At 34.5% G+C, this 12,971-nt stretch overlaps 1 protein-coding gene across 1 annotated transcript; it reads right to left on the bottom strand.

Moving 5' to 3' along the window:
- Window positions 1-6,636: 6,636 nt before the first annotated feature.
- On the bottom strand, window positions 6,637-7,857 carry LOC123273851. Its single transcript, XM_044741324.1, has one exon. The coding sequence runs from the start codon at window positions 7,855-7,857 to the stop codon at window positions 6,637-6,639; it is 1,221 nt and encodes a 406-aa protein (XP_044597259.1).
- Between the last annotated feature and the right edge of the window lie 5,114 nt (window positions 7,858-12,971).

Genomic DNA, 12,971 nt, shown 5'->3' with positions numbered 1-12,971 from the left:
ATGCTAATTGAATTTATGACATCCAATGGTATTTCACGCCAAAGGCGTATTGATGATATTAAGAAAGAGTGTTCATATACTGCTGTTGAGAAGTTTGGAAAGCTAAACGAGACATTGTTGTACTTTGAAGCCAGCCTTTCCGAGCGTCTTATATCTTGTGGCTCCTCAACAAAGAGACACCTCAAAAAATTTGGTTCACCAGAATTGAACAGTTTATACAGGAAACAAGCTAAGAGATACAATCTTTTTGATTTGATTGAGAGCCATTTTAAGGAGCGACGATAAGGAGTGATATGGTCAGTAGTGTGTCAGGGGGGGTAATACTCAGTCGGTAAAACAGATTTGTGGGTTCGTATCCATGCTAAGTTACCATTCGTAGATATGGGCGCCCTGTTTTACCGACCTGTTTTACCGACGTGGATATGGTGGAGGTTGTAGGTGGCGCTGGTGGTGAATTCTGTGATTTGAATCTATCCGCCATTTTCCCGCCATTTTTTAAAAATCTATCCGCCATTTGAATCCACCATCTCGTGGCTGCTATCCGCCATTTTGAATTTGCTATCCGCCATCTGGTGACTGCTATCTGAGTCTGAAATCCGCCATCTGGTGGCTGCTATCCGCCATTTTGAATTTGCTATCTTAAATCCGCCATCTGGTGGCCGCTATCCGCCATTTTGAATTGTGAATTCGCCATTTTGTTAAAAAATGCACCTGTGATCTCAGCGTCAACTATTGTTGCTTAGATCACAGGTGCATTTCATTGTTTATATTCTGAAAAGATTAATATATTCAAACTGTACGTATGAGGAGTACATGCGAGAAGATACGCCATCTGTCGAGGTTTCTGTCTACTTTTAAACAGGTCTGAGCCTGTTCAAGGTCATGTAACTACGCAGTTTTCTTTTGTTTTATTTCTAACTGCGTAGCAGATGACGTCATCAAACCGGTTTTGAGGTAGAGGAGTGGGGGTAACTGCGCAGTATTTTCTGTCTATATAAGCAGCTCGTCGAGAGTGAACTTCACAAAAACGAAGTACACGTCTCCAGTGAAGTACCAGTTGTCGACAGACAGTAGTGAAGTATTGGTGATATACATCTTCTGCCTATCAGTATTACCAATTGTAAGTATTCATTTACTGTCTAATTAAAATATGAATTGAATGAAGAATCATTTAATTAATTAAAAAATTTTTACAGCTATCAATCATGGATCTTACCAAAATAAATGAGGTTAATTGTCTTGCTGGGATTCTTCCTGTTAAAAAAATGATTGAGTTGGAGTTTAATCGAGAATATAAGATTAACGGTATCAAAGCTATTACAACTCAGTATGGGACTAGGATTGTTGCTAATATAAATGATGAATTTAACATTTATCTACCATCAAGAACTATTCAACATCTGAAAGATGATAACATCATAAAGAGTTTGAATGAATTAATAGATTTAAACTATCTGTTTCTGCGTTACCATGGTGGAAAATATAATAAATTTGAATTTATTAATTCTAGTCTTGATGTAAAAATGACCAGTGGAATTATTTAATCAATAAAATATTGTATTTTAATATAAAATAATTCATTGTTTTTATTTATAATCCCTCACATTTTTAATTTAAGATTAAAATTTCATAAGTTCTACTAAAACTTAATTTTTTAAGTTACTCATCTTTATGATAGTTTTAATTTCACGCGCCTTGTACCAGAGCCATCTGATATTAGTATATTTTTAGCGCGGCAATGTGAGTGGTTCAAACAACCTTCTCCACCACGATCTTTTACCACGCCACCTTTAGGAGAGTAGTGAAAGGTGTTTTTTCCAATAGTAATAGTATGCTACCGCTGTTGGACTATATCCCCCCACCCTCAACCATTTACCTATGCCCGGCGCGTCTTAATATTTAAGTTACCTCTTATTATTCAGGAATTTATTATTATTTCTTATACCTAAGCCATAATATTGTTAGAATTATAATAATAATCTGATTTATGATAAAAATTTTAATTATTCGATTTTATATCTTTGTTAATTTTGAAAGTCAATATTTTTCAAATATTTATAAAGAAATATATATTATTATCTCAATTAATTGATGAAGGAACACAACGTATAATTTTTCTTAAAAAAATGATTATTATTATTATAATTAGATTTATGATGAATATTTTTTAAAATTAATTTTATATCTTTATTTATTGATTTTGAAACTCAATATTTATAAAGAAATATACATTATCTTAATTAATTAAGGAACATAAAACATAAAAATTATTTAATCATCATCTTGATCATTCTCGAAAAATCCTTCATCTTCTTCTTCTTCTTCTAATACATTGTTGACATTAACCTGCTGAATCGCTACAACAATTGCTTGTCTTTGTCGGTAGAAATTTATCATTCTTCTAAATAAACCACTTATCCAATCGTCAATTGTCACATAATCATCATTGTTTATCTGGATATCTGCTTGCTTCATAAAAGTCCATGTCAAGCATTGATTGCTGATAATAATGTTTGTTGTTACTTCATCGATTATAATTTCTGAACCATCAATCTCGTAATTATCATCATGCAACAATTTTTGAGATATGTCTCGGAAAATTAAATTAATTATTTGGCTAGATGTTCTTACTCTGGACCCATTCACTTGGAATTAAGATGCTGTAACAAAGCTCAGGACCCATAGAAGGATACACTGTAATAAATCAAGATGAATTTTAATGAATAGATAAAAAGTGTATAATTGTAACATATAAAAACTCACCTGGTAGATGCAGCCCATTTTGCACCACATACTTATCATAAATTTCAGGGTACATTTCAATCAAAGATCACCTGAAAATATGTACCGATTTGGTGATGGTTCAAGATCTCCAGGTACCTTAAACCACCAGGGATAACTCTTTATGACTTATATCTAGAACTGTTGCAAGGTTGTTGATAGTTACGATGGAATCATGAAATTTTTCACCTCCCAGAATTAACGCACCAAGTTCTACCACTATTAAGTCCCATAAGGTATTCGGATCAATCGTATACCATTCTACAGGGAATATAATTTCATATGATAAGATATTACCCATCTACAAAAAAATTATTACTCTATTAAATAATTTTCCAGCTTTTTATACAATATTTCTTAGATTAAATAAACTCTATTATATGTTAAATTACCTTTTACTGTTGTTGTTGTTGCTGTTGTTGGTTTCAAGTTTTGAAATATTTCTAAAAATGATAGATTAATTAATTAATTAACTTATACATGAATATTATCATAGTTATTATTATTATAACCGTTATTATTAATAAATATATCTAATAATCATAAGAATTATATTTAAACTAGCACTTATACATTGAAATTATTTTTTTATTTTTATTAAAAAATAAATATTATTATTATTATTATTATTATTAATTTGATGATTAATTTTCAAATATTCTACATATGAAAATTTTTTGTAATAATTTATCCAATAAAAAAATTCTAAAAATTTCCAGATGTCGGCTAACTTAATTATTAATTATTGATGATTATATTATGAATGAAATAATCAAACATATGGAATAAATTTTAAACAATAATGATGTTAAATAATTGTTATTTTAATTGAACACAAGCATTGATATTTTTTTATTGAAAATTAAATTATTGTTATTAATTTAATAATTATTAGTGATTAACTTTATGACATGATTAAATAATAATGAATATAAAATATTGATAACATATAGATTGCAATTATTAATTGACGAGAAATTATACAATAAATAGTAAAAATAACTTACGTTATGAATGTTGTTAACGTTTTTACAAAACTGACGCTTTACAAGTTTTAGCTTGTCTATCTTCACATAATTTTCATCTACGCATTATTTTCTTTCTTCCTATTATAAAAGTTCCATGAAATCGACCAATAGAAACTCTTAGACCCAAAACGTATCATGCTGATTGGTTCTTTTATTAAAGATACACTATACACAACCGGCAAGTCGGTATTTTGATGTATATGACCAATTGACAATAAACATTGTCATGTAGAAATTATTGGATATATATGATAATCATTTTTCAGTATACCTAAATGCAAAATTTGTTCAAAATTGATTTATTTTTTCAATAACATATCAACCTATCAAAATTCTGCTACCGGTTAACGTTTGGCGCGCAGAAGCAGCCAGTTTGAATAATAAAAAATTTTTCTCGTAACTGTTAGAATAACTCAATTTCATATTCGAAAATATTTTTTATTATTAATATTATAAATAAAATAAAAATTTATTGTAATTTTATCAAATTAATTTAATGATAGTCGGTAAAGTTTTCATATACAGTTGATGCTTAATCGATGACAAGACTCATACACTCACGCCATCTCTAGTGTCAAACACTCACGCCATCTCTAGTGTCAAATAAGCATCAACTGTGGTGTATTTTGATTGCACTTGGAAAAGTTGTTTTTGGAATACAGCAACATCTGCGCTTCTTCAGAGATGAATATTACTAATTATTTCTCTCAAGAACTATAGTTTCGATTCTAAAAAACGTTATTTATGAGGTAAAATTACTTGGTAAGATATAATGTCAAATCAGCGTCATCTTGTGAAGTAAAAATCAATTCAGCTTAAAATTATTTGAAAATATATATTTATTTTGAAAATTAAAACTACTTGATCGGGGAAAATAAAAAGATTAAATTCATATTTTAATAAATTTATTGATTATTAAGAAACCAATCTTTTAAATTTTTTACATTTTCCAAAGCACATAAATCAGATAAACAATAATGATAATTACAAAAATGGTTATTACTTATTTTCATGCTTTTCAAAGATGGACAATTAAAATTTTCAAGGTCGATTACAATTTTATTACATTCAACGTGATTTTGAATCCATAACTTTTCTCAGCACCTTTTACATAAATAATTTTTTTATTATTAGTTAAATAATTAAGAACTTCTTTGAGCTTGTAATATGAAGTTGTTCCGGCGTTCCAACCGATTCCATGATAATTTCGGATCAGCCAGGTATTCAGACGTTGATAGTTGGCTGGTAGCACCTTCCAGTGATATGGTGGTTGGAATAGCGTGTATGATAATTCTTCAATATTATCAATATCATGTTGAATTGTTATTGAGGCCAATTCCTTGACAATAAAGCGATTATCAGGTCCTCTAAATCCTTGAACATCCAGAATGATCTCCATGATTACTGCTCTCAACGACGAGGAGTGACTGAATGATGACTCTCACAATCAACTCAACCTTTTATAATCCGATCTCTGGATTTTACCCCCACCACTCGATTATTTTATTGGATAATTATTTTTCTTGGTTAATAATTTGATTGGTTTTTCAAATTACGCGGTTAATTTTTTGAACTGTGTAGTAGATGGCGCCATCTAATAGGTTCGCGTCTCTCTACTACGTAATTGATGACTTTATCTCAATATTTATAGGTTATAATTCCCCCGCTATTTAACTTATGATTTTTAGGTTATGTTTATGCTTTCCCACCATTTAACTTATGATTTTTAGGTTATGTTTATGCTTTCCCGCCATTTAACTTATGATTGATAGGTTATATTCCATAACTGCGCAGTTTCTATTTTTAGATTATGACTCATACTATTCTAGAATTTTCTAACTGCGTAATAGATGACGTCATTACCTGACTATAAAAGCAGCGTGCCGCGGGTATACTTCAATACAGTGAAGTACGAGTATACAGTGTGAAGTACGAGTGAAATACAGTGAAGTATCATAGTGACTCTGCTACCTGAAACCCGCATCCTGGTGCTGAAATTCACTGTCAAAATCTACTACCTGAAATCTGCTGCTGGACTCTGCTATCTACATCCTGGTGTTGAAATCTGCTGTCTGGAATCTGTTGACAGAATCTCAGTAATGGCTCCTTACCGTAAACATTCTGCTACTGATGATGTATACGAAATTGAGAGATCAAAAACATTTAAACGGATCAATGTTGAAGATCAAACCAAGAGCAGATTACCATTCAAACGCATGAGGAAACTCGAGGCTGGAAAAACTTATAAACTAACCGGAATTAGAACTGCTGTGACTGATCATGGACTCAACGTTGAAATTGACTTGGATAACAACTTTTCAACATTCTTCCCTGCTGCAACTAACCAAAAATATCTTAATAATCCCGACATGATGCTAAAAATGAAAATTTTAATTTTGGGTGATACTTTGAATTTACACTACATTGGAACCAACTACAGTAAGTTTAAGCTTATCAATCACACTGGAAAATCAATTGTCGAAATTTTAAAAAATCTGTGTTCGAATATTAGTTTTAATTAATATGTATACTTAATTTTTATACTTAATGTTTATACTAAAATTTTTTATTTTGTGCTTATTATAGTAAGGTTTATAATTAAAAAACATAAAATTATAAAAAAGTTTTTTTCTTTATTTACTATTTTTAATTACATTAAGTTTATTGATTAGTACAGGTTCAATAATTTTATTTAATTCTTGTATTCGTCGGCGAAATCGTTCTCCGTCTCTTGCTGCTTGTTCCCATGGACCTTTTCTCGCTTGTCTGGATGCATAGTCCCACACATACATGTAATGTATGGTGGGTTTGGGATCAAACTGTACCATTAGGTAAGTTTTCTCACAGTGCTGCTGATTGGATTGTATTCCACTATACGATCATGAATTATTAAACAGTAAGCAGTAGTTTGATTTGGAAACTGTGCTGATGATTCAAACTCCAGTCGTATATCCACAGGTCCAGACTTGATTGACTCGTTCTGCTTGGAGCAGTCAATTATATACAGAGGTGCTTTATTCAGAAAATCTTTCTTAGCCATTAGAGGCTCAGCTTCTTTTCCATAGTAAGCACTTTGAAAATTTGTGTACATATCATACATCAATGCATACTGATTATTCGCAATGTTGAGGTTCAAATTTCCATATGGATAACTCTGAGAGTTCAAGATGAGTTTAATATCTCTTATGTTGCAGTGGTCAAACTCGCTTGCATTTTGATTCGATTGATTCCTTCTTGCTGTTTGAAATCCAACGATGACAAAACGAGGTTTCTCGAGTTGATTTGTTGTTTTGATTGACCAAATGTGGTTGGTTGTAGCTGGTAGCAGTGGATACTCATACAATTCCCAAGTGCGGAAACTGATTGGGATTGCTGGATCAGAGGTTATGTAATTCAACACCTCAATTTTTTGCTTGTCAGACATTGTTATATACGGTACAATCCACTCAATTTTTTGGATCGTAATTGAAACATCTTCTTCCCCAGCGGTAACAGCATAAGCATTTTGATCAGTATTTGATCTGATCAGTATCAATTCATGCTTAGCATTCACGATAACTCGTTGATAATCTTCAGCAAATCCGAGAATAAAACTCAGCGGTACTGAGACATCAAAGTAACCATTAGCACTAGTCAACTTGTTACTATCTTCATTAACAATCCAACCAGCATTTTCCAGAATATTTTGCTGTCCTGGACTCAGAGAAGCGTATCCTTTCATAACACTGGTAATACCAACATTCTTACATCTGTCAATTTCTACACCATTGAGCTCATAACGTATCTCTTCAAACATATGACAGACAGCCATGTTGATCATCTTTGTAGTAGCACTTACAGCAGTACCATCAGCTTTCCTCATTCTTCCATAAAAATGTAATGTGCTCTTGCTTGGGAGCAAGCATAGATCTTGATGCTGAACAGCAATCCTGATTTCATCACTGTTGTTGAATGTTGATGATGCATATGGCAGGTGTGAATGAGCTTCACAGTGTGCAATAGACTCATCAAAAATAATCGATTTTTTTATATCTAAGATTTCCGCCATGGTATTACACAAGCTAGACAACAAAAATTTATTTTTATCTTATGAATTTTCCACGTAATTTTAGTCCTAGACTTTTTAGGAACTCTGCGTTCTGATGTGTTAACACTTTCAGAGCTTGATGATGACTGATGATCTTTGGGCATGCTGCAATCCTTTTATACCCATTACCAGTCTTTGTCTCATATACGATACCCATTACAGACTCTTTATATGCAGTCTTATCGTTATAGTCTCACCACGGAAATTTGCTATTCTTCCGTCTTGATCAACAATGCGGAGTCTCACGTTGTGTATTGCTCGTACGGCGACTGGAAGGTAAATGATGTTTGTTGGCACTTCCACTATTTTATATCCTGCTGGAACCCTCGGGAAAAATTCATGGATTGTATGATTCTTCACGCCATTGATGTATGACCCAGTAGTTATATTGCACTCGACTCTCAGAGAGTTGATTTTTAATATTTTCACTGGTAAATCAGATTTATGTGCTGTGTTAGGTTCAAGTATACGTTTAGTAAATCCAAGTAAAGATCCAATGGAATCTTCAGGTTCAAAATTTATATACTGATCACATTTTATTTCACTCTTCAACTCATTGTTGTTTGCTTTTAAAGTGAAACTCAGTTCAGGCAATGTCTTGTTTATATAAGTTTCAATATCTTTAATTTCATAACTCCCTGTCGGTATAGTTATTTCTTGAAATCTCTTGATTGTACTTCTCTTGGATCTTTTTGATGACACATAGAATTTATTAGCATCAACATCGATATTTGGTATTGAATTGAATGTCAGAAGCTTAACAAGTCCAAGTACATAATTTTTTGTTGGTGATAGCTCAATCGGTGGAAAATAATTTGCCTCCAGTATGGAGGAGTTTCCAGATAGTGTCAAGGTGAATGACTCTGCCATGACTGACGCTTATAGTCCCGAGTCACTTCAATTTATAGTTGTCCAGCTAGGAATTTAAGGCATAAATGTCCACATATGATTGTATCAAAGTCTTGATATCTTTTATGATTGTACTTTACGCTACCAACATCGAGATATTTCATCAAGTCTTGTGGGGGTTGTAGATTACCAAAACTGTCAAAGTAAATTACTTGATCATGATTCTTCTTGTAGGCAACCCAGTGAGTTCCAGGTCCAAGTTTATCATCCAAATTTATTAATCGCCAGATTCATTTTATCTTCGGTCCAGATTTTTGGTAAAATCATTTCTGCATGAAAACTCCATTTGAAAATTTGGAATTTTAAGTAGCTTGGCATACATTTAATAAATCGATGTTAGTCCAAGTGCTCGATGTGGTAAGCTCTTACTGGTTTTTGACTTCTTGCTTGCAACCAGCTTCTCTCTCTGGGTATGGTTTTCGAGGCAAAGTCCCACTTACCACTTCGACAAGGTTTTAGAGTATAATCCTCTACCTGGGCCAGCTATTTCCTCCATCTTCCGAGAGTTGTGACGTTTTCTTTTCAACAACGTTGAGTGTTTCGCTGCACTTGCATCATTCTCACAAAGCTTTTTGCAGCACCTTGTAGCTCCACCTGTTAGCAGGCACCAGCAGCTGATAACCCTTGCAAACAGGGGAATCAGGAATGGAAAGTACTCCGCCAATCTTTGACGGAACTGGTGCTGAGCAATACGAGGCAGTCGGACGTTTTTCTTCCCACCAGCTTTCTTGACAGCCTTTCCGAGCACCTTCAAGAGGCTGTTTTAACTTGCTGGATCTCACGCCAGGTTGCGGACCCCTTTTTAGACTTCATCAACTTGTCTGTCTTAGGAAACAGCAAATTCTTTCTTTTTGGTAGTACTTGCGCTTGACTATCTTTCTTTTTTGGACTATCTTTGCGTTTTGGTTATCTTTGGCCGCTTTTGTCGTTTTCGCTTCATTGTTTTTCTTTTAATTGTCTTACGCTGGTATTGCTTGGTTCTAGGTTTTCTTTTTAAGACCCATACCGAAAACGTCTTTATTAACTGCATGATTTTGAAAGCTTACACTCCAAGCAGCAGCTCTTTCACCAATAGCAGGCGATTCTCGCTTGAAATCGTTGCCACGCTTTCTCGCATGAGATTTTTATCAGCCTCGTGACGGGCTTCCAAATTTTTCACGATTTTCGGTAAGAGCTATATCGTGTTTCCGGCCACAGGTCAAAAAAAGGATTTTATACCTGGATCACCCCTGACAACCCTAGGCTAACTCCTTGTGCACCTGCAATGCAGCACCTGATTGGTATGAAAGTTCAAGTGGGACTTTTATTGATTATATTGTTGAACAAACCTTTTACCACATCTGCTCTCTTAAGACACTATTTCACATAAAGCACTGACTTATGCTGAGATCTAAATGTAAGCTCGTATATATGTCCTAGGCCAGAATCTCATCCAGCAGTCATGGAGTCTCAAACCAAGTGAGCTCAGTTGCAGTTATCAACTTTGATCAGCAATTGTTCATAGGAACTTCGGTGTGAAAACTCCAAGCGACATGAAGCTGGAGCAACAGTATGCTCTGCTGTGGCTTATTGTACATCATCCGAAACGTTTGAGGTTTGTAAGTATACATTCTACTTCCAAAGCTCCCTTAACCAACCAAAATTATCGGTTCTAGGATACACTTGCTGCAAACAGATTGATGGTATTAGATTCTTCTCACATTCAGCGAATTACTGGTGTTTTAATTGCAAGCATTCTGGAAGATAAGCTTCAGTACTCTCAGATGATATATTTCGATGATGTTGCTTGGTGGAAAAACAGGATCACGATCAAGTGCTTTTTCTGTACGCCGGGTCGACACAAGATGTAGACAGCTTCTCATTCCTCTGTTGAAACTTATACACGAGTCAATACCTAAGCATCTGATTAGAGATATGCAAAATTTTCTGTGCTGGTTCCGTCAAGATGAAATGAATCTGAAGCATATTATGATGATCAGTGTCGCAGCACAGACTGATCTCATACAACTCATTTAGAGATTTATGCTCGGCATGCTTGGAATAAATATGGATTTGGTAATAGATAAGAGACGAGTGAATTGAATTCGGTGGCAGTGTATCGAAAAGGATTCGCACTGCTCCAATTCTGGTATGACGCCATGAGGTACTTTAGATTCGTGATAGTCATACATGCTGTAGACTTTAACCAATAATCATGAAAGCCTCAGAAGAAATTTTCAAAGCAGAGAAGGATATTCTGCATCAGATATCAAGTCAGCGTGATGCCAAATCCTGACGGAAGCATAAGATGTTGAGGATTGGGTAAAGCATACCGGCTGAAAGAAAACTATGGAGGAAATGTTTAAATATTTGTCACACCACTGCAGAGTTTAGTTTGAATCTTCAAAAGAAGCTTGAAAGAAGAAAATATTTAAAGAGAAGAAAACAAGAGGGTGAAAACACAGAAAAGTTGAAAAATCTTTATATGATGATCCAGAGCGTATGCAAAGAACAGTTTAATATCAGATGATGAAAGTTCACTAACAACGAACATCACTTGCTATAGCCTCACTACCAACATCAACAAATAATCCAGCGCGTAAAAATTCTCCTATAAATTCATTGCTTTGGCGTTCCGAAGTAAAAAGCATAAAGACATGATATGAGTGAGATATGGTGTACACGCAGAGAAAATATAATTGAAAATGCATATGGGTGATTCCTGCACCTGGCCCGTGATGACACAATAACCTCCAGCCTCAAAGACAGACAATCTATCCTGGGTTGTTGGAATTATTGTTCATAGAAGACACCGAAAGACACGCTTGTTACATAGATGCAAGACAAAATAGTTGGAGGTTATCCAGAGATTAAATGCTCATAGGAAGGTTATGATTCGAAGTAAAAGTATTTTGAGAGATTCAACAGACAAGTATAAAAATATATTGCTTGCAGTTTTGTTGAAAAGCATGTAGAGGACTACCAAAATATATATGATTACGCCATACCAAGACACCTATGGACTGCTGTATACCGGATGATCCAAATAGACTAGATTGATCCGTTTGCATCTGCTGATGGCATCTCAAGCTGCGCTGTAAATCCCAGGTCACACGAATGAAATCATGTCAATTATTGAAGAAGAGCTGAGGAGGCACAGGGGTTGCTACTCTTAAAGAAAAGAAAATTACATCATTCAGACATTGACAGTCAAAATATTCACAACTATGAGCATCGATATATTTGGACGTCCCACTGTGGACAATGATCGGTTCAACCCGAGGGACCAGCTGGTAGAGGTTTTCTTGTAACTGCATGGAAACTATAACATTGAGAATAAAAGGCGCTGTGCAATCTCGGTAATCCTTCTGCAAATGAACATGATGCAGCGACCGCTGAATACCTTTGTGCTGAGACAGATATCTGAACTGAATAAAAATATAGACAGTGACCAGAAAGAGATTATTTCACATTTACACTCTGAAATAGTAACATTGCAGCTACTGTGATTACAGACTGACCATTGGGGAAGTTAAGTTTTCCTCTCACCAAAATAATATTAAATGATCTCATTAGAAACTCAATGGACGACAAAAAGGTAGTGATGGCTCAAGGCTACACAAACCGACTCCGCAGAGACGTATAAACGTCGCCGTAATGATGTTGACATCCGAGGTCTCGATGAGACTTGGCAGAAAGCTGATTCGTTTGAGATGATTCCATATGCAACAGTCAATAAAATGACAGAATCTTACAACTCATAGATATATTTTCAAAAGGTATGCCTGGGCTGTTCCAATAAAATCTAAAAGAAAGGCGATTTTGATGTCACTAGTGCAACCCAATGAAATCAGTCCTTCAGCAAGGTCGTGTTCCTAAAGAATCTCCATGCTTGATCCAGGGTAAAGAGTTCTACAACAAAGAATTGCAAAGATCTGTGATGAAGCAGCACACAAGATAAATCTGTATTCCAGCATTCAGCAGAGTCTCAAGCATCCATATGTGTGAACGTTTCAATTACTTAAGAATAAAAATGTAAGAGCGGTACGCTGGCTCGTGATGCAAGCTGGACTGGAAAAGTGGTGAATGACCCACAACACATGACGAACACGGCACCATCAAAATGAAACCTGTTGATGTTACCGCTGCTCAGGAGAAACGAACTTTGTTGAAGAAATATATATTTC

This window comes from Cotesia glomerata, unplaced genomic scaffold (genome assembly GCF_020080835.1).
Source record: "Cotesia glomerata isolate CgM1 unplaced genomic scaffold, MPM_Cglom_v2.3 scaffold_146, whole genome shotgun sequence".
In the NCBI taxonomy this organism is placed as follows: Eukaryota; Metazoa; Arthropoda; class Insecta; order Hymenoptera; family Braconidae; genus Cotesia; species Cotesia glomerata.
Note: the sequence above shows the minus strand (reverse complement) of the source record. Positions and strands in the feature narration are given on the sequence as shown.